General features: G+C 43.3%; 1 protein-coding gene across 1 annotated transcript in view; it reads right to left on the reverse strand.

Annotated features, from left to right (window-relative positions):
• Positions 1 to 19310, reverse strand: part of pcdh15b (protocadherin-related 15b) — a 314409-nt gene that overhangs the window by 61934 nt on the left and 233165 nt on the right. The window contains exons 24-25 of the mRNA XM_052112379.1: positions 15886 to 16026; positions 2437 to 2564 (exon numbers count right to left, since the gene is read on the reverse strand). Coding sequence (XP_051968339.1) covers positions 2437 to 2564; positions 15886 to 16026 — 269 coding nt within the window. The remainder of the gene's footprint in view (positions 1 to 2436; positions 2565 to 15885; positions 16027 to 19310) is intronic.

Below are 19310 nucleotides of genomic sequence, written 5' to 3' on the forward strand. Positions count from 1 at the left end.
TTTGTGGAATTTATTTATCATTGAAGGTCGAAACATATGAATATCACGCATGCACAAAACACCATTGTTACATACGTGAGATTGATTGTAAAAATCATGAGATTAATCACAATTATTTATTTTGATCTATTGAAATCTGTTTTTTTTTATTCATACATTACGTTTTATAGGCTAAACAAAGCTAAATCAAATTACTTTTGCGTATCCCCTGGAACCCGTTACCTCCCCGTTGGGAATCACTGCTCTACCATCTGACGCACATAACACACAAAACTGGAAAAAAAAATTATGAAGTTAATCAGTACTAATCTTTTAGGCTGGTTTGATGGAACTTCCATGAGTAAAAGCACACATATAGATAACATAAGAGACAGTTTACTGTCTTATAGACCGCAATACTGGTCTATCTGCTGCCTTTCACGTGAATGCTCTAGACAGCTGCTAGTCAAAGACTTTGGACTGTACACGTTCTTCTGGTGTCATCATCAAATCAGCGCTGTCATGATATTATATTTCTGGGACTGCAGAATGATTAGTCGCATGGCATTGATGGCATATGTTTTGGTTCAAAAAGTTCTGATGTCCCATGAGCAAAGATTCAAAATTCACATACTTCAAGAGGGTTCTGCGCCAATCAAGCAACTGCCATTTGCCAACTGCCATTCAATGGTAATGAAACTGATAACTTTCTCCAGATATTACAGACATCCTTGGCATAAAATATACACTCACCAAGCAATTAATTAGGAACACTATGGTCATAATAAAGTGCCCAACGTAGTCTTCTGCTGTTGTAGCCCATTCGCCTCAAAGTTCGACACATTGTGCATTCTGAGAATGCTCACTACAATTGTACAGAGTGGTTATCTGAGTTACCGTAGCCTTTCTGTCAGCTTGAACCACTCTGGCCATTCTCTGTTGAACTCTCTCATCAACAAGGCATTTCCGGTCCGCAGAACTGCCGCTCACTGGATGTTTTTTATTTTGGCACCATTCTGAGTAAACACTAAAGACTTTTGTGCATGAAAATCCCATGAGATCATCAGTTACAGAAATACAAAATCATTACGAAATCATTTGGTCTATATCATTGAGAACACATTTCCCCATTCAGATGGTTGATGTGAATATTATCGGAAGCTCCTAACTAGTATCTGTATGATATGATGCATTGTACTGCTGCCACATGATTGGCTGATTAAATAATCACATGAATAATGAGGTGTACCTAATAAAGTGCTCAGTGAGTGTATTTCTGGTCAAAGACACACTCTTAGAAAAAAAAGGCACCACTATGTAATCTCACATACAAACAGGGTGAAAAATAAGAGAAAGTCGTTGTAAAAGAGAAAAGTATTCATGCAGACAAAGATATAGAAACAGAGAGAGAAAACAAAGGAATAACACAGAGAGGGGCAGAGAAACGGTTTCTCTGAAAGGACACGGCATGCTCTAGGAGAGAGATTTATGAGGATTTTGATTCATTTTCTCTTCCACTGAATGCGCCACTCTTATCCACACTATTGACAGTTGTGTTGAGATCTCTATCTGAACATTGCATTTTACAGGCTGCAACTGTCTTGAGATGATCCAATCTTTGGGACCACAACTAGTCAGACATAAGCTCCTCAGCCAGGACCAGCAATCCGACTGACCGCATTAATAAGGAACAACACTTCACACAGCCACAGGAACCAACAACTCACATATGAAAAACACAAGAACAAAGATAAACTAGAGTAACATGATGTCATATATTCTCCAGACATCCATCGTTGAAGAAATGGACTGTTTTTCATTGCAGTTTAACCATGATTGTGTTTACCTACACTTTCAAATTACTTCTAAATTTGCATATCTGAATATATTGCAATAAACTTATTTTCATTCTTTTTGATTCAATATCATTGTAATGTGCTGAATCTAATGTTGTGCACACTGTCCAGTTATACAGGAAGGAGCAATCTAACTGAATTTTTTTCCTATTTTGTAAATTACATTTAAGGGCAGGTAAATTTGAAATTGGACATAACTCTGTAACCAAAAAAGAGCATATACGTTTCCTCAATGAGTCTAGTTTATTTGCTGCTAAGAGTCTTAAACAAAACTCTCTAATATTTCTCAAAAATTCAGTGCAACAAACTTCTCACTTTGGCAAATCAAGTAACTTGTTCTGTCTTAGAAGCATTCATTACCACAGTTTGGGAACTTGTTAGCACATCTTTGTTTCCTGGTTGTCTGATACAAACCTGTGCACCCTGACTCCCTGAAACTGCATAGTAGCCAATCAGATTGGAGCTAGCGATTTCAGCCAACTTTTGCCTTTCTTGTGTGCAACATGCATTTGATGGTCAGTGAATGGTCTGTGAGGCACTCAAGGTTGAGACTACACAAACCATGAATAGAGTTACAATCCTGAAGGGCAAGATGACTTACCTGGACCTGCAAAACAGAGGTGAAGGTCTTGGCATCCTCTGCAACCCCACCAAGATAAAGGGGTTTTGTGAACACAGGAGGGTTGTCATTCTCATCTTGCACGTCAATGAAGACCTTCGCTGTATTGCCTACAGGCAAACATCACAGAAAGAAATCTATAATTTGAAATATAGCTGCAAGCTGCAATTATCAGGGTTCAAGCAGCATAGGGCCTTTAATTGCATGTGTCAATATGTTAAATCGATATTCGGCTTGTAGCTTGTAAGCACCTAACATAGAGCTAAAGCAATATAGGTTTATAGTAAGTAGGAACGCACACTCTGTAAAAAGTCTGTAAACAGTCAAATATGTCTTAAGTGAAAAAAGGCGGGACAATTTGTATTATTTTTATATGTTCAGATATGATCTGTGCATTAAGCTTTGCAGTAAGTGAGCGAAAACTGGTGTCAGGTTACATCTGCACCAAGCACTTCTTTGTAAAAAAGAATATGTAGATCTAAAACAAATAATACACTTGAGAAAACAAGGAAACACAGTTATCACCTTTGATTATAAATAAATGGGAAATCTGTTGAGTGTGTAAAAGATTACACAGTTATGAACATGGAAAAATTTCTGAGGTAAAAATCGATTAAACATCAGCATACTCTGAATATATAGAACAGTAATGCATATTTTATTATTATTATTTATCTTGTTGTAACCCGCACACACACACACACAAGATGAGACAGTCACAATGTCGGATGAAACTGCTTTATTAATAGAAAGCAGTGCAGACAAATCGGGATCAAAGACAGGGGAACAAGGGGAGCTGGCAAGCTAAGGGGTAAACAAGAGGAGGTCAGAACTAGACGAGACTAGCGGGGGGCAAAGATACGGGAAACTAAACACAATAACCAACACCCGTGAAACGGATGTGCTGTGGTATTTATAGGGGAAGGTGCAGGTGTAAACAATGAAAGGTGATGAGACGAGTGCAGGTGAAAATAATGTGCAGGAGGATACGAGCATGTGAGCGAGTAGGAGCAAAGTGGGCGTGAGGGCTCGAGCGAGCAAAAAGAGCGTGAAAAGCTCGAGGGGGCGGAGCGAGGGAGTGAGGTCGAGGGAGTGAGTGTGTGTGCGACGAAGCGGGGATGGGGCAGAGGAGCGGGGTTCGTGACAGTACTCCCCCCTCTGAATAGGACAGCTCCTGACGGCCACGGGAGGCGGTGCAGGATGATTGGGGGACAGACAAAGGGAAGTGAGACAGTCCATGGGCAGTTCAAGGTAAGGTCAGGGGGAACATAGTGGACAGGCGGGTGGTCGGGAGATCTAGGGGGCAGCCATAGGGCAGAGACTGGGTCAGGGGGTTTGGAAGGTGACTGGAGGACAGGGACTGGGTCCGGGGGTCTGGAAGGTGACCACCAGACAGGAACAGGGTCAGGAGGCCAGGGAAGAGGCCACAGGACAGGTAGAGTGTCAGGGGGCCACCGGACAGGGTCAGGGGGCCAGGGAAGAGCCGTGAAAGGCGGAGCCGTGGAGGACTTGGGAGACGGAGCCTTGGAAGACGGAGCCGTGAGAGACTCGGCAGGTGGGGTACTGAGAGGCTGAGGAGGTGGCGCCATCGGGAGCCCAAGAGACAGGGCAGAGGGAGGTGGTGCCGCAGGAGGCTCTAGAGGCAGAGGCCTGGAAGGCTCTGGAGGTGGAGCCGAAGGAGGCTTTAGGGGCGAAGGCCTGGAAGGCTCAGGAGGCGGAGCCAATGACGGTGGCGCCTTGGGCGGCTCTAGCAAGGTAGGCCTGGAAGGCTCTGGAGGTGGAGCCGAAGGAGGCTTTAGGGGCGAAGGCCTGGAAGGCTCAGGAGGTGGAGCCGATGACGGTGGCGCCGTGGGAGGCTCTAGCGAAGTAGGCCTGGAAGGCTCTGGAGGTGGAGCCAAGGGAGGTGGCGCCGTGGGAGGTCCCCGAGGCGACGCCCTGGCAGGCTCTGTAGTCTCGGGGGGTAGAGCCGTAGCAGGCTCGAGGGGCAGAGCTCTAGAAAGCTCTGGAGTCTTTGGGATCAGAGCCGTGAGAGGCTCGGGAGGTGGAGCCGTGGGAGGCTCTGGAGGGGGAGCCGTAGGAGGCCCGGGAGGCGGAGCCATAGGAGGCTCGAGAGGCGGAGCCGTAGGAAGCTCGGGAGGCGGAGCCCTAGGAAGCTCTGGAGTCTTTGGGATCAGAGCCGTGAGAGGCTCGGGAGGTGGAGCCGTGGGAGGCTCTGGAGGGGGAGCCGTAGGAGGCCCAAGAGGCGGAGCCATAGAACGCTCTGGAGTCTTTGGGAGCAGAGCCGTGAGAGGCTCGGGAGGTGGAGCCGTGGGAGGCTCTGGAGGGGGAGCCGTAGGAGGCCCGAGAGGCGGAGCCGTAGGAGGCTCTAGAGGCAGAGTCCTGGAAGGCTCGAGAGGCTTGGGGGACGGAGCCCTGAGAGGCTCGAGAGGGGAAGCCATGAAAGACTCATGAGGCGAAGCCGTGAGAGGCTTGAGGGGTGGAGCCATGAAAGACTCGAGGAACGGAGCCCTGAGAGGCTCGAGGGGAGGAGGAGCCCTGAAAGACTCGAGAGGGGAAGCCCTGAGAGGCTTGAGAGGGGGAGGAGCCCTGAGAGACTCGAGAGGCGAGGCCGTGAGAGGCTTGAGGGGTGGAGCCATGACAGACTCGTGAGGAGAATCCCTAGGAGGCTTGAGAGGGGGAGGAGCCCTGAGAGACTCGAGAGGCGAAGCCGTGATTGGCTTGAGGGGTGGAACCATGAAAGACTCATGAGGAGAAGCCCTAGGAGGCTTGAGAGGGGGAGGAGCCCTGAGAGACTCGAGAGGCGAAGCCGTGAGAGGCTTGAGGGGGGAGGAGCCCTAAGAGACTCGAGAGGCAAAGCCGTGAGAGGCTTGAGGGGTGGAGCCATGAAAGACTCGAGGGGCGGAGCCCTGAGAGGCTCGAGGGGAGGAGGAGCCCTGAAAGACTCGAGAGGCGAAGCCGTGAGAGACTTGAGGGATGGAGCCCTGAAAGACTCTAGAGGAGAAGCCCTGAGAGGCTCGTGAGGCGGAGGCCGCGAGGACTCTGATAGGCGAGCAGAGGCTGGCAGAGCCGTGGAAGACTCTGGGGGCAGAGCAGAACCCGGCAGAGCCGTGGAAGACTCTGGGGGCGGAGCAGAACCCGGCAGAGCCGTGGAAGACTCTGGGGGCGGAGCAGAACCCGGCAGAGCCGTAGAAGACTCTGGGGGCGGAGCAGAACCCGGCAGAGCCGTGGAAGACTCTGGGGGTGGAGCAGAACCCGGCAGAGCCGTGGAAGACTCTGGGGCAGAGCAGAACCCGGCAGAGCAGTGGAAGACTCTGGGGGCGGAGCAGAACCCGGCAGAGCCGTGGAAGACTCTGGGGGCGGAGCAGAACCCGGCAGAGCCGTGGAAGACTCTGAGGGAACCTCTGCGGTCTTGAGCACAAGACGAGACTGGGGAGAAGGCGCCCTCTTCCTTCTCTTACGTCTTCGGCCAACAGGGAACGTGGCCATGGGGACGGTCGAGGCTACAGGCACTGGCTCTGGGGCGGTCGAGGCAACAGGCGCTGGCTCACTGACCGTGGCAGACATGGGCGCTGGCTCGCCGGCCGTGGCGGGCATGGGCGCTGGCTCGTTGGCCGTGGCGGGCATGGGCGCTACAGTAGGGCGAGGTCAATAAACTGAGCCAGGTTGAGAGAGCAGCGACCACCAGGCATGAATGATGAGGTTGGCTCATTCAGTCCAAATTGAAAAATGGTTTTCAGAGCCACCTCATTAAAATTCACCTGGTTGGCCAGGGCACAAAAATCCACAACATAAACCTCCAAGGGTTGACTCCCCTGATGCAACCCCACGAGTCAGGCCGCTGGCTCCATAATGTCGAGGGCGGGGTTATGAGTTACACAACCGCTGCCTCGCATAAAAAACCCTTGGTCAGCGTCCGAAGAGCCATAAAACCTCTCCGGGGGTGGAGAGTGCACGGCGCTCAGAAATGCACTGGAGGCATAAACGGGCTCAGGGGCAGACACAGGTGAAATAGGGTGAAACAAATCAGAAATAGCGCATACCTGCTGCCCCTGGGCCGTGAGCGTGTGGTCATCTCTCCACACTGTAGCTCCTCGCGCCGAATGTGATGTGCTTCTCCGCTCTAGTGAGCTGCGCGAATCCTTAGCGCGGGGCATTGTGACTGTCAACGGTGAGGTTGGTTATTTTGTAACGCACACACACACACACAAGATGAGACAGTCACAATGTCGGATGAAACTGCTTTATTAATAGAAAGCAGTGCAGGCAAAAGTACAAAGGGCAAATCCAGTGAAGAGTTGTCGAGGGAAGCGTAGGGTCAAAGCCGGGGAATCAAAGTATCGTAAGGGGCAAATCCGGGAGAGAGTGGTAAACGAGAGCGGGAGGTCGAAGCCGGGAAAACAGTTAACAATAGGGCGAAGAACTAGACGAGACTAGCGGGGGGCAAAGATACGGGAAACTAAACACAATAACCAACACCCGTGAAACGGATGTGCTGTGGTATTTATAGGGGAAGGTGCAGGTGTAAACAATGAAAGGTGATGAGGCGAGTGCAGGTGAAACTAATGTGCAGGAGGATTGGAAGCGCATGAGAAACTCGAGGAAGGGAGATAACCTACGAGCATGTGAGCGAGTAGGAGCAAAGTGGGCTTGAGGGCTCGAGCGAGCAAAAAGAGCGTGAAAAGCTCGAGGGGGCGGAGCGAGGGAGTGAGGTCGAGGGAGTGAGTGTGTGTGCGACGAAGCGGGGATGGGGCAGAGGAGCGGGGTTCGTGACACTTGTTTACAATAAATGGCTGTGGCAAGATATTTGAATATTTCCCATTTTACAATGACATTTCCTAGACATTCAATGGTTTATTGTGATGTCGCTTCATCTGGTGGACAAACAACAGCCTTTTATGGATATGATTGCTTGAATACAGTTGAGAAATTAGGTATTTCTTATAGCCATACTTTTTTTTTAATGAAATTGTGATTGTCGCCTCAGAATGTTCTTTTGAGCATGCATACTAAGTTTTGCTTAGTTTCAAAACGAGACCAATTATTTATTATAGGCCATACCCAAAAACCTGTCGGCTAATACGATTTGACACGATTTGACATATCAAATATTGTTTTGATACATTTTGTCATGAATATCTGTAGATATTCTATAAAAGTTTAATGTAAATTGGGCAAACAGCCTTGGAGGACAATGAAAAATTAAGTTTTTCAAAAAAGTCAAAATAGTAAACAAGTTTTTTTGCAGAAATGGAAATTCATGTGACCAAATGATTTGGAGTTACTGATGGATTCAACGGCCATTCCCAATATGAGTCATGGGAATGAGGTAGCCATTTTTGTTGATTTGACGAATCAATTTTTTAAGAATATGTTGAACCAAAGTGTTTGAACCAAAGAAGATGCATATTTAATTTGAGCTGTCTATCAAATGGCTGCTGAGTTATGAGTTATTTTTTAGTTGTAGCGCCCCCTATGAACAGAATGGTACGAAACTTTGGACACATCTTCAAAATGATGTGTTGACATTGTGTATCATGTTTGTTTATTTTTTGGAGTTTGCGTTGAGTAGATACTGAAGAGATCCATCTCTCTAAAGCTGCGCTTGGAGTTTGAAGACAGCAGTGACGAGGTACCATAACGTGACACATCAGGTGCATTTCTTCCCACCAGCGATGTAGTTAAGTTCCGTCACAATACTTCTTCAAATAAGTTTTATTTGTATATTGCCTTTCACAACACACATCGTTTCAAAGCAGCTATACAGAAAATCATGCATTAACAGAAAATGAAACTGTAATATCTAAATGTCTGTGACAGAGCGGAGGCAGGGCAGGGTCGTGATTCTACACACCCGGGCCCTTATCAGGCTAATAAAGCCTCCGAGAGGGATGAAGGCTGACTCTCGCACCACCATCCGCAGTCTGCCTTTATCCCTCTCAGAGGCTTGATTAGCCTGATAAGGTGCCGGGTGTGTAGAATCACGACCCGGCCCCGCCCTCCGCACTGTCACAGTCTTAGAGTCATCATTGTGTAGTTTGATAAAATATGATTGTGAATTGTGTTTAATAATAAGTAATTCAATAATAATTGTATTCAGTGAGCAAGCCAAATGCGACTGTGGCAAGGAACACAAAACTCCATAAGATGTTGGTTAATGGAGAAAAATATGCTTGGGAGAAACCAGGCACACTGTGGGGCCAGTTCCCCTCTGGCTAACATCATGCATACAATGACCAATATTTCTAATGTATAGTGCAAGTCATGGTTTAAAATTATTAAACTAAGTAAGTGACACTCAGAGACATATAGCAGTGGAGTCCAACACGAAGCAGGAATGGACCTGGATCCAGCCGGTTCTGGTGACCTCAGAATAGGAGTCCCGATGTTGAGACAGGGATACAAATAGAATAATATTAGCATAGATGCCATTCAATTTATTGCAGAGTTATAGATCATGAGCAATGTTTCTGGTTTCTGGTTCCAGCAGACATAACTAAAGCAGCCTATGTGTGAGTTGAAGGATAAATTAGGTGTATGCCTGGCTAAATCGATGAGTTTTTAGTCTGGACTTAAACTGAGTGAGTGTGTCTGCATCTTGAACATCGCTAGGGAGACAATTCCATAGTTTAGAAGCCAATTACACTTTTGTGTATTTTGATATTCTAGGAACTATTAACAAGCCAGAATTTTGTGATCATAATGAACGTGATGGAATATAGTGTGGTAGAAGGTCACTTAAGTACTGTTAAGCTAGACCATTCAAAGCTTTGTACGTAGTTAACAGAATTTTAAAATTAATACAACAGGTAGCCACTGTAACGATGAGAAAATGGGACTAATATGATTATATTTCTTGGTTCTAGTCAGCACACTGGCTGCTGCAATTTAAGCCAATTAAGTTTATTTATTCATCTTGCTGGACATCCTCCCAGTAATGCATTACAATAATCTAGTCCTGAGGTCACGTATGCATGAAATTGTTTTTCAGCATCAGCAATAGAGAGCATGTGTTGTAATTTAGCAATATTTCTTAGGCAGAAGAATGCTGTTCTACAAACATTGGTAATTTGATTTTAAAAGGATAGAATGGTATAAAATATAACTTCTAAGTTCTTAGCTGTTGAAGACGATGTAACCGTACATCCATCGAGAGTCAAATTATATTTTAGCTGCTTGTTTTTTGATGAGTAGAAGGAAATATCTGGCCATCCAATCTTTGATTTCATTGATAGACTCTGCAAATTTGGAGAATTGTGAAATGATGTCAGATTTTGAAGAAATATAAAGTTTGGTATTGTCAACAACAGTGGAAACTTATTTCATGATTCCTGATCATATCTCCCAGGGGAAGCATGTATAAAGAGAAAAGAAGAGTCCCTAAAACTGATCCCTGTGGCACTCCATGCATAACTATTATTTGGTTTGACAATTCCTCATTTACATAGACAAAGTGGTAGCGGTCTGCTAAATAGGACTTAAACCATGCTAATGCAAGTCCACAAATGCCAAAATAATTCTCTAAAGAATGTTGTGATCTATCGTGTCGAAGGAAGCAATAAGATCTAAAAGCACTAGAAGTGAAATGCAGTTGTGATCAGATGATAAGAGCAAGTCATTTGTAACTCTGATAAGTGCAGTCTCTGTACTGTGATAGGGACTAAATCCTGACTGAAATTGTTAATATATAATATTTATCTGTAGAAATGTACATAGTTTGGAGGTCACCACCTTTTCTCGTATTTTGGAAATAAAAAGGAGATTTGAAATCAGTCTTTAATTAGCCAGTTCTCCAGGTTCATGATCAAGTTGTGGCATCTTGATAACTACCATTTTACATTTTCCTGTGACATGTCCTAAGGATAGCAAGGAGTTAATACTATTAAGAAGAGGTTCTGAGATTACAGAATTACAGATTACAGTTTAGTTGTTATTGGATCTAACATACGTGTAGTGGCTTTTGATGTTTCAATAAGTTTGGTTTGTGAAAATTATGAAACACTGTTTTCTGAGGTACTGTGACCGATGATTGCATAATTCCAAATTTATTTCTGATTATTTCAATTTTATCAGTAAAGAAATTAATTAAGTAATTACTATTGTGCTGCAACGGAATATCTGGTTCAGTTGAGGCTTTATTCCTAACCAATTTAACCACAGTACTGAACAAACACCTAGGATCATTGTTTTTTTTTCTACGAGTTTGCTAAAATATGCTGACCTGACAGCTTTTAGTGTGTAGCTTCCATGCACCGTGAAATACCTCTAAATTTGTATTCTTCCACTTGCGCTCCATTTTCCAAGCTGCTCTCTTGCGAGCATTAGTGTGATCATTGTACTATGGTGTGAGCTTGTTTCTATAATTTTCTTTAATCGAAGGGGGGGGTGACACTATCAAGTGTACTAGAGAAGACTGTAATTATATTTTCTGTTATTTAATCAAGTTCTTCTGGGCTTTGGTGCTTATTGAGTGTATGAGATAGATCTGGAAGATTATTAGTGAAGCCATCTTTAATAGTTGAAAGAATAGTTCTACCTGAAATATATTGTGGTGTAGATTGAGTTGCATTAGCTGATTGCAGAATACAAGAAACAAGGTAATGATCTGAGATGTCATCACTCTGTGGAAGAATTTCTGTACCAACTCCATATGTCAGAATTAAATATAGTGTATGATTATGGCGATAAGTTGGTCCTGTCACATTTTGTCTGACTCAAAAAGAGTTGAGAATATTATTAAATGCTCATCCCAATGTGTCATTTTCAATTTCTTTGTGAATGTTGAAGTCGCCAACAATTAAAGCTCTATCTACAGTAACTACAAGATCTGATAAAAAATTAGCAAATTCATCAAGGAAATCAGAATAAGGCCTGAGTGATCTATATACTGTAGCAAGGGAAAAAGAAGACAGTTTTCTTATGTATTTATATCTGACGGTGTCACATTAAGCATTATTAGTTAAAAAGACTTCAATTTATATCATGTCCTCTGAGTAACACCAAAAACTTTACTGTAAATTGTGGCAAGACCTCTTCCTCAACCCTTCAGAAGAGGCTTATGTTTATAACAATAACCTGGGGGAGTAGATTCATTTAAACTAATATATGAATCCGGTTTAAGCCAGGTTTCAGTCAAACAGAGCGCATTCTAACTATGAACTGTGATAATTTAATTTACAATTCGTGCCTCTAATGTTTGCCCTACCTTCATATGATGTTTATCTTTAATTGTTTTTGTTTTTTTAAGTTTGACCTTAATAAAAAAAATCTAAATGATTTAGTGAGGGTTTTGTGTTTGGTAGTTCAGGGAACAGACACAGACTCTATGAGATATCTAGGTGACACAGTCTCCATGTGTTGTAGTTTATGTGACCTGTGTGATTCTCAAGGCAGCTAGCAGACGTTCGGATTAATCAGTTTGACTGCTTCCTGACCTGGGCCCCAGTTGTCAGACACTATCATTATTAAGACTATGAACCAAATTACAAGAGAGGTGAGCGGCACCTTCCCACCTCTTGCGGCTGTGGCTCAGGTGGTAGAGCGGGTCGGCTGCTAAACGCAGGGTTGGTGGTTTGAATCCCGGCCCACACGACTCCACATGCCGAAGTGTCCTTGGGCAAGACACTGAACCCCAAGTTGCTCCCAATGGTAGGTTAGCACCTTGCATGGCATCTCTGCCGCCATTGGTGTAAGAATGTGTGTGTGTGAATGGGTGATTGGGACACAGTGTAAAGCGCTTTGGTAACCTCTGAGGTTAGAAAAAAGCGCTATATAAGTGCAGACCATTTACCATTTAGCAGGTCATGTCTACCTCAAAAACTAATTCAGTGATACTATGATGATCAGGGAGGGGCCAGATCATATAACAGTGTCTGAAATAGTTTTTGCAAGTTTACACACCTCTTTAACATTATCTCTAGTGATCTCTGACTGGCAAAGTCAGACGTTATTAGTGCCAACATGAATAACAATTATAAAAAATTAGAAAGCTGATGCGCGAAAATGCACACAGTTGAATCGCGATAAGAGAATAATTCTGGGGAAACCCGATGCGTGCTGAAAAAATGGCAGATGTTAAGGATTAAAAGCTGAAACAGATAGATAAGGCTACAAACACAGATCTGAGCTAGAAAAACTCATAGTAAATTGACAAAGAATAAAACGATGAACATTTGAGAATAAGAATAAGCAATGTTAAGCAGGCTAGTAGGCTACAAACACAGCATGCCGTCAGCAACAATAACAGGCAGGTAAATGGGAAAAGGTGGCAGGGGCTGTATATATTGTTTTATTATAGCCTACACCAGGGTGCAAATAGCATATGCCACTATTTACAGTGTTAATAGCCTCTACTGTACCATACCTCAATATGGTAATACATTTTTTATTATTCATATAAAAATGTGCCACAGGGATCAGAATTTCATTAGGTAGGCTATATTTATTCATTTGTGCATGCGATATGTGTGTTTGGTTTGTTTAAAAATAAAAAATAAAATACTTTATACTTCTGAAGTGGTTACCACTTTACTGATAAACTACAGTTGATAGTTCTGCATTTTTAAGCTTTGTGCATTTGAATAAATAGTATTGTTTATTTGCACAATTTGAACTTGCTTAGTTTTTGATGTTGGGTGTGTCTGGATAGGTGTACTTGTAGCTGGGGGGGGGGGCCCATTTTGAAAATCAGCTTAGGGCCCCAAAATGCTCGTGTGGACCTGTATGAGATCCATGAAGACGTGCCAGCTATTTGATCAATTAAACCTGTCTCCAAAAATAACTAATTTTGATTACACAAATATTGATTACCACAAAAGATTATTTTGACTCGTCCTGTTCTTTAAAAGATAGAGATAGAGATCATCCAGTCTTATAAATATGTTGGTGTCTATCTGGACAGTAAATTCAACTGGAAAAAGAACGGTGAGGTTGTATTCAAAAAGGTGCAATCAAGACTATTCTTCTTGAGGAAGCTTAGATCCTTTGATATTACCAAAAAGTTCTTCACTTTTTTTTATTTATTTTTTTATCAGGGAATCTTAGCAAGAGTTCTCTTGAATGGGGGGTGGGTGGGCTAGCATCACTGTGAATGATAAAAATAGGATCAATAAGATGATTAGGAAGGCTGGCTCGGTGATTGGCCTTACCCCAGATTCACTTGAGGTCACTGTAGAAAAGAGCCAAATTAAAAATGGTTTTATATTTTGAATGTCATCCATTACACAGTGTTTTTAACCCTTTGAGGACCATGGTTGTAATATTGCAACAATTATTTTGAGCTCTGTACTTAGAAGCTCATTTAGTGAGCGACTAGTGATGCCTCAGTGCACTTCTGAACTACTTAGAAGGTCTTTTGTCCCAGCAGCGGTTACATTTTTCAATGAACACTGGTAGAAATGGTATAGATCTACAGTATAGCATCTTCAGCTGATAAGCATGTCTCAAATGTGATATTATGGCTTTTTTATTCATTTGTTGATATTGGTGAATGCAATGTCTATATTGTTTGCTGCTTGTATACGAATGAGTTGAACTGTTGGCAAATTTGTTTCCCCCAAAGGGATTAATAAAGCTGTCAATCAATAAATACAAAGCAAAATTCTGGGTTACAGTGAGGCACTTACAATGGAAGTGAATGGGGGAAAACTTTTTAATGTTAAAATACTTTTTTAAAGTATAGCCACAAGAACAATATTCCTGTTAACATGATTTTAATGTGATAAAATCACTTACTAACCTTTTTCTATTTACATTTCTAGCCAATTTTGACGATGTAATGTCAAACCCTAAAATAAAATGACAGTAAAAATGATTTAAACAAATTTACAGCTCAGATAATACACAAGATTTAACAGAAGAATTAATGCAAGTGCTTTTATAAAATTATAAGCTTCACATTTCTGTTTAAACCCTCCAAAATTTGCCATTGTAAGTCTCTCACTGTAACCTTGATTTTTAAAGAAAAGGAAAAATGAGTCGACATACCATTTTGTGGTAATCAACATTATGCCACAAATACTGTCGATTGAGCTTAACTTGTATTGAACATGGAAAATTCCTTCAAAATAGGTTCTGTGTACAAATCTAAATTGCACCTGTCTCTGACTTTTCTTTTAAAAATGAAACACGCACACGCACACACACAAAGCCACTGGGGAACTGGGTCCCCCAGCTGAGCCTGGTTTTCCCCAAGGCTTATTTCTCCTCCAATATCTAACATCTTATGCAGTTTTGGGTTCTAAGTTGGGCTGGATAGGAAGGAAGGAAACGCAGCCAACAAGTGCCCAGCATACATCTGAGTTAAAATATTAAATTGAGTCTGTTCCAAAACCTTGCGAGCTTCCTCCGGAGACAGCACTTTAAGACCTTAAAGGCATGCTCCCAATGGAAGGCTGTTCCAAAAGGTAGCTATATCAATTATGTTGCATTCTAAGATATCACATTTTGGCCAAATTCAAAGGTAGCATCGTATGTATCCTTCCCCAGGTAGGCGATCCCAGAATGCACAGTGATGAGCTTGTTGGAAAAATAAATCCAAGATGGCAGAAAAAGCCAAATTTTTATTAGAAATATGCATATAATAAATCATTTAATACTAACAAAACTATCGGTACAAAATAATTATATAATATGAAACTGAACATTTTACCTACAATGTGTGCTCTGTATATTTATGCTCAGAGTATTGCGTTGTTCATCCTCTATTGATATCAGTTGCGAGTCGAGTCTCTCGTGTGCTGCGCGAAAGGAGCTCTATTTGAATGACACATGGAGTAGCCGCCATAGAGCACTACTGTCTATGTAGGCAGGAGATGGTGAGGTAGCTCACTAAGTTTTGGTTTTTGGTTTATTCCCATACTTATGTTATTTCAAGCTTTTGATGACATTACTATTATTGTCAAATGTGGAAAATACTGTAGTAATGATAAAGAATGAGTAGGTGTGTAAAACAAGCAGGGTATGCAATTAAATTATTAACATGTAAACATGCTATTAACAATTAAACCCCTAAGATGATAGCCTGACTAGATCACCACATTTCTATATTTGATACCGAACAATATATATATTCTAATTCAGAGACAGCTATGGATATATATATATATATATCCATAGCTGTCTCTGAATTCATTTTCAAAAATGCTTAACCACATGGAGAGCAAGACAAGCACCCTTCACCCCCTCTCTGGTATTTTCAATGAACGCTAGATGACAGGAGGTCATTTACAATTACATTGTGATATGACAAAAAAAAACAAAAAAAAACTGAACTACCTCACTAGGGAGACGGTGTTTCAATTACTTCAAAATTAAAAAGTAGAAAACAAGAAAAAATAACGAATAAAACATTTATTCTCCCGGGGTCATAATGTTTTAAACACAATTAATGGTTTTAGGTTGGACCTTGAGTGACAAATCTAGAAGGCAGCTCACTTTTGGTTGGTGCTCGCAGGTTGGACGACACCACTCTTGTGGAGTCAGCTTCCACACGGAGGATGTAACCGCTGTTAGTTTCATAGTCCAGTGGCTTGGCAGTGCAGATAACTCCAGTGATGTTGTTCACGACAAATTCACCTGTGAAGAAAGAAGAGAGTCAGAACAGTGTCAGAAATGGAACAGAAATATGTCAACCAGTAGAGATTTTGCACTATAAAATCAGAGATCTACTGTTTATAATAAACATATCCACACTACTATCAGTGTGTAGGACTGCTTCACATTATTTACATGTGAGAGCAACAAAGAAACATGGGGTAATGTGAAAATAATGAGCAGAATGTGTTCCAAAAAAGACAAGACCAGTATGAATAATTTTTAGGGTATCTTTTTTAGGCATAAGACAAAGCAGAGTTTATATTGTTTACACTAGTTAATGACTAGTTCATCGAAAAAGTAATCACATTATTAATTACGTTATTTTTAAGTTACTTTCTTAAAAGGTTTTTGTTTTGACACTCACCGAATTCAAAACAATGTATTGAATGTTCTCGTTATGGGGTGCACACCCTGTAGTTGTCACAAATGAAAACGCATGTACATATTAAAATCTGTTTTAAATGTATTCTACAGAATATCTTCTGAGAAATATGTGTAACCATAGTAATGGACTAAAAGTAAGTAATTAAAAAAATTTATTAATTTAATTGAATGCCAGAAACTTTAATCTGATTACAAGAATTTTATATGTCAAGTCAAGTCAAGTGGTTTTTAATGTCGTTTCAACCATATACAGTTAGTACAGTACACAGCAAAACGAGACAACGTTCCTCTAGGACCATGGTGCTACATAAAACAACATAGGACAAACACAGAACCACATGAGACTACACACCTAAATAAAATACCTATATATACCTACATACCTATATAAAGTGCACGTGCAAACATGTGCAAAAAGTACAGGACAGTACAAGAAACTTCTAACAATGAATAGGACAATAGGCACAGTGAGAGACAGTGCAGGGTCGACTTAGTACACAGTAGTGCAAAAAGATGACAGTTTCTAAAAACATAAACATAACATACTATGAGATAGTGTTCTATGCACATAGCAGTTATTGAGGTAGCAGACAGTTATAAAGTGACAGTAATTAAAGTGCAACTCAGGACACGTGTGAATGTGTGTCAGACCAGTCTCTGAGTACTGAGGAGTCTGATGGCTTGGGGGAAGAAGCTGTTACACAGTCTGGCCGTGAGGGCCCGAATGCTTCGGTACCTCTTGCCAGACGGCAGGAGGGTAAAGAGTTTGTGTGAGGGGTCATCCACGATGCTGGTTGCTTTGCGGATACAGTGTTTTTTGTAAATGTCTTTGATGGAGGGAAGAGAGACCCCGATGATCTTCTCAGCTGTCCTCACTCTCCTCTGCAGGGCTTTGCGGTCCGAAACGGTGCAAGTCTCCAACCAGGCAGTGATGCAGCTGCTCAGGATGCTCTCAATAGTGCCTCTATAAAATGTAGTGAGGATGGGATGGATGTGCTTTCCACAGCCCTCGCAGAAAGTAGAGACGCTGCTGGGCTTTATTGGTGATAGAGCTGGTGTTGAGGGTCTCCGCCAGGTGAACACCAAGGAATCTGGTGCTCTTGACGATCTCCACAGAGGAGCAGTCAATGTTCAGCAGAGAATGTTCACCTTGTGCTCTCCTAAAGTCAACAACCATCTCTTTTGTTTTGTCGACATTCAGAGACAGGTTGTTAGCTCTACACCAGTCCTTTAGCCACTGCACCTCCTCTCTGTATGCTGACTTGTCATTCTTGCTGATGAGACCCACCACGGTCATGTCATCTGCAAACTTGACAATGTGGTTCGAGCTGTGCATTGCTTTACAGTCGTGAGTCAGCAGAGGGAACAGCAGTGGACTGAGCACACAGCCTTGGGGGGCCCCAGTGCTCAGTGTTGTGGTGGTGGAGATGCTGTTCCCATTCCAGACTGACTAAGGTCTCCCAGTCAGGAAGTCCAGGATCCAGTTGCAGAGGGAGGTGTCCAGGCCCAGCAGGTTCAGCTTTCCAATCAGGTGCTGAGGAATTATTGTGTTGAATGCTAAGCTGAAATCTATGAACAGCATTCGAACGTATGAGTCCTTTTTATCTAGGTGGGTGAGGGCCAGATGGAGGGTTGTGGCAATGGCGTCATCCGTTGAACGGTTTGGACGATACGCAAACTGCAGTGGGTCTAGTGAGCGAGGCAGCTGGGTCTTATTGTGCCTCATGACGAGCCTCTCGAAGCACTTCATGATGATTGGTGTGAGTGCGACAGGACGGTAGTCGTTGAGGCAGGACACTGAAGACTTCTTTGGCATGGGGATGATGGTGGTGGCCTTGAAGCATGTTGGAACGAAGGCGCTGCTCAGAGAGATGTTGAAGATGTAGGTAAGAACATCTGCTAGCTGTTCTGCACATCCTCTGAGCACTCTGCCAGGAATGTTGTCTGGTCCAGCAGCCTTCCGTGGGTTGACTCTATGTAGAGTTTTCCTCACATCCGCCGTGGTAAGACAGAGCACCTGGTCGTTGAGAGGAGGGGTGGTCTTCCTCGCCACCACGTCGTTCTGCACTTCAAACCGAGCACAGAAGTCATTCAGCGCATCTGGAAGGGAGGGATCTTTGTCACAGGCAACTGATGTTGTCCTGTAGTTGGCCACAGGCACCGCATGTCACCGCTGTCCTGGAAGTGACTGTGGATTCTCTGGGCGTGTGTGCGCTTTGCCTCTCTGATTGCCCGTGACAGTTTGGCCCTAGCTGTTCTTAGGGCTGCCTTATCGCCTGCTCTGAAGGCGGAGTATCGGTTCCTCAGCAGTGTGCGCACCTCCGCAGTCATCCACGGCTTCTGGTGTGGTGATGATCTTGGAGAAAGTGACATAATCAATGCACTTGCTGATGTAGCTGGTCACTGATGCTGTGTATTTCTCCAAGTTGGTAGAATCGCCATATGTTGCAGCCTCCCTGAACATGTGCCAGTCAGTACACTCAAAACAGTCCTGAAGAGTAGAGATGGCTCCTACTGGCCAGGTTTTCACCTGCTTCTGAAGCAGTTTTGTGCGTCTGACGAGCAGTCTGTATGCTGGAATTAACATAACAGAGATATGGTCTGAGCAGCCGAGGTGGGGGCGGGGCTCCGCCCGGTATGCGCCTGGGATGTTTGTGTAAACAAGATCAAGCGCATTCGCCCCTCTCGTTGCAAAGTCCACATACTAATGGAATTTAGGGAGCATTGTCTTGAGATTCGCATGGTTGAAATCTCCGGCGACAATAAACAGTCCGTCGGGGTGAGCGTTCTGCAGTTCGCTCATAGCCCCATACAGTTCATAGAGTGCTTCCTTATTGTTAGCGTTGGGGGAATGTAAACTCCGGTTATAATAACAGTGG

This window comes from Xyrauchen texanus, chromosome 40 (genome assembly GCF_025860055.1).
Source record: "Xyrauchen texanus isolate HMW12.3.18 chromosome 40, RBS_HiC_50CHRs, whole genome shotgun sequence".
NCBI classification, from domain to species: Eukaryota; Metazoa; Chordata; class Actinopteri; order Cypriniformes; family Catostomidae; genus Xyrauchen; species Xyrauchen texanus.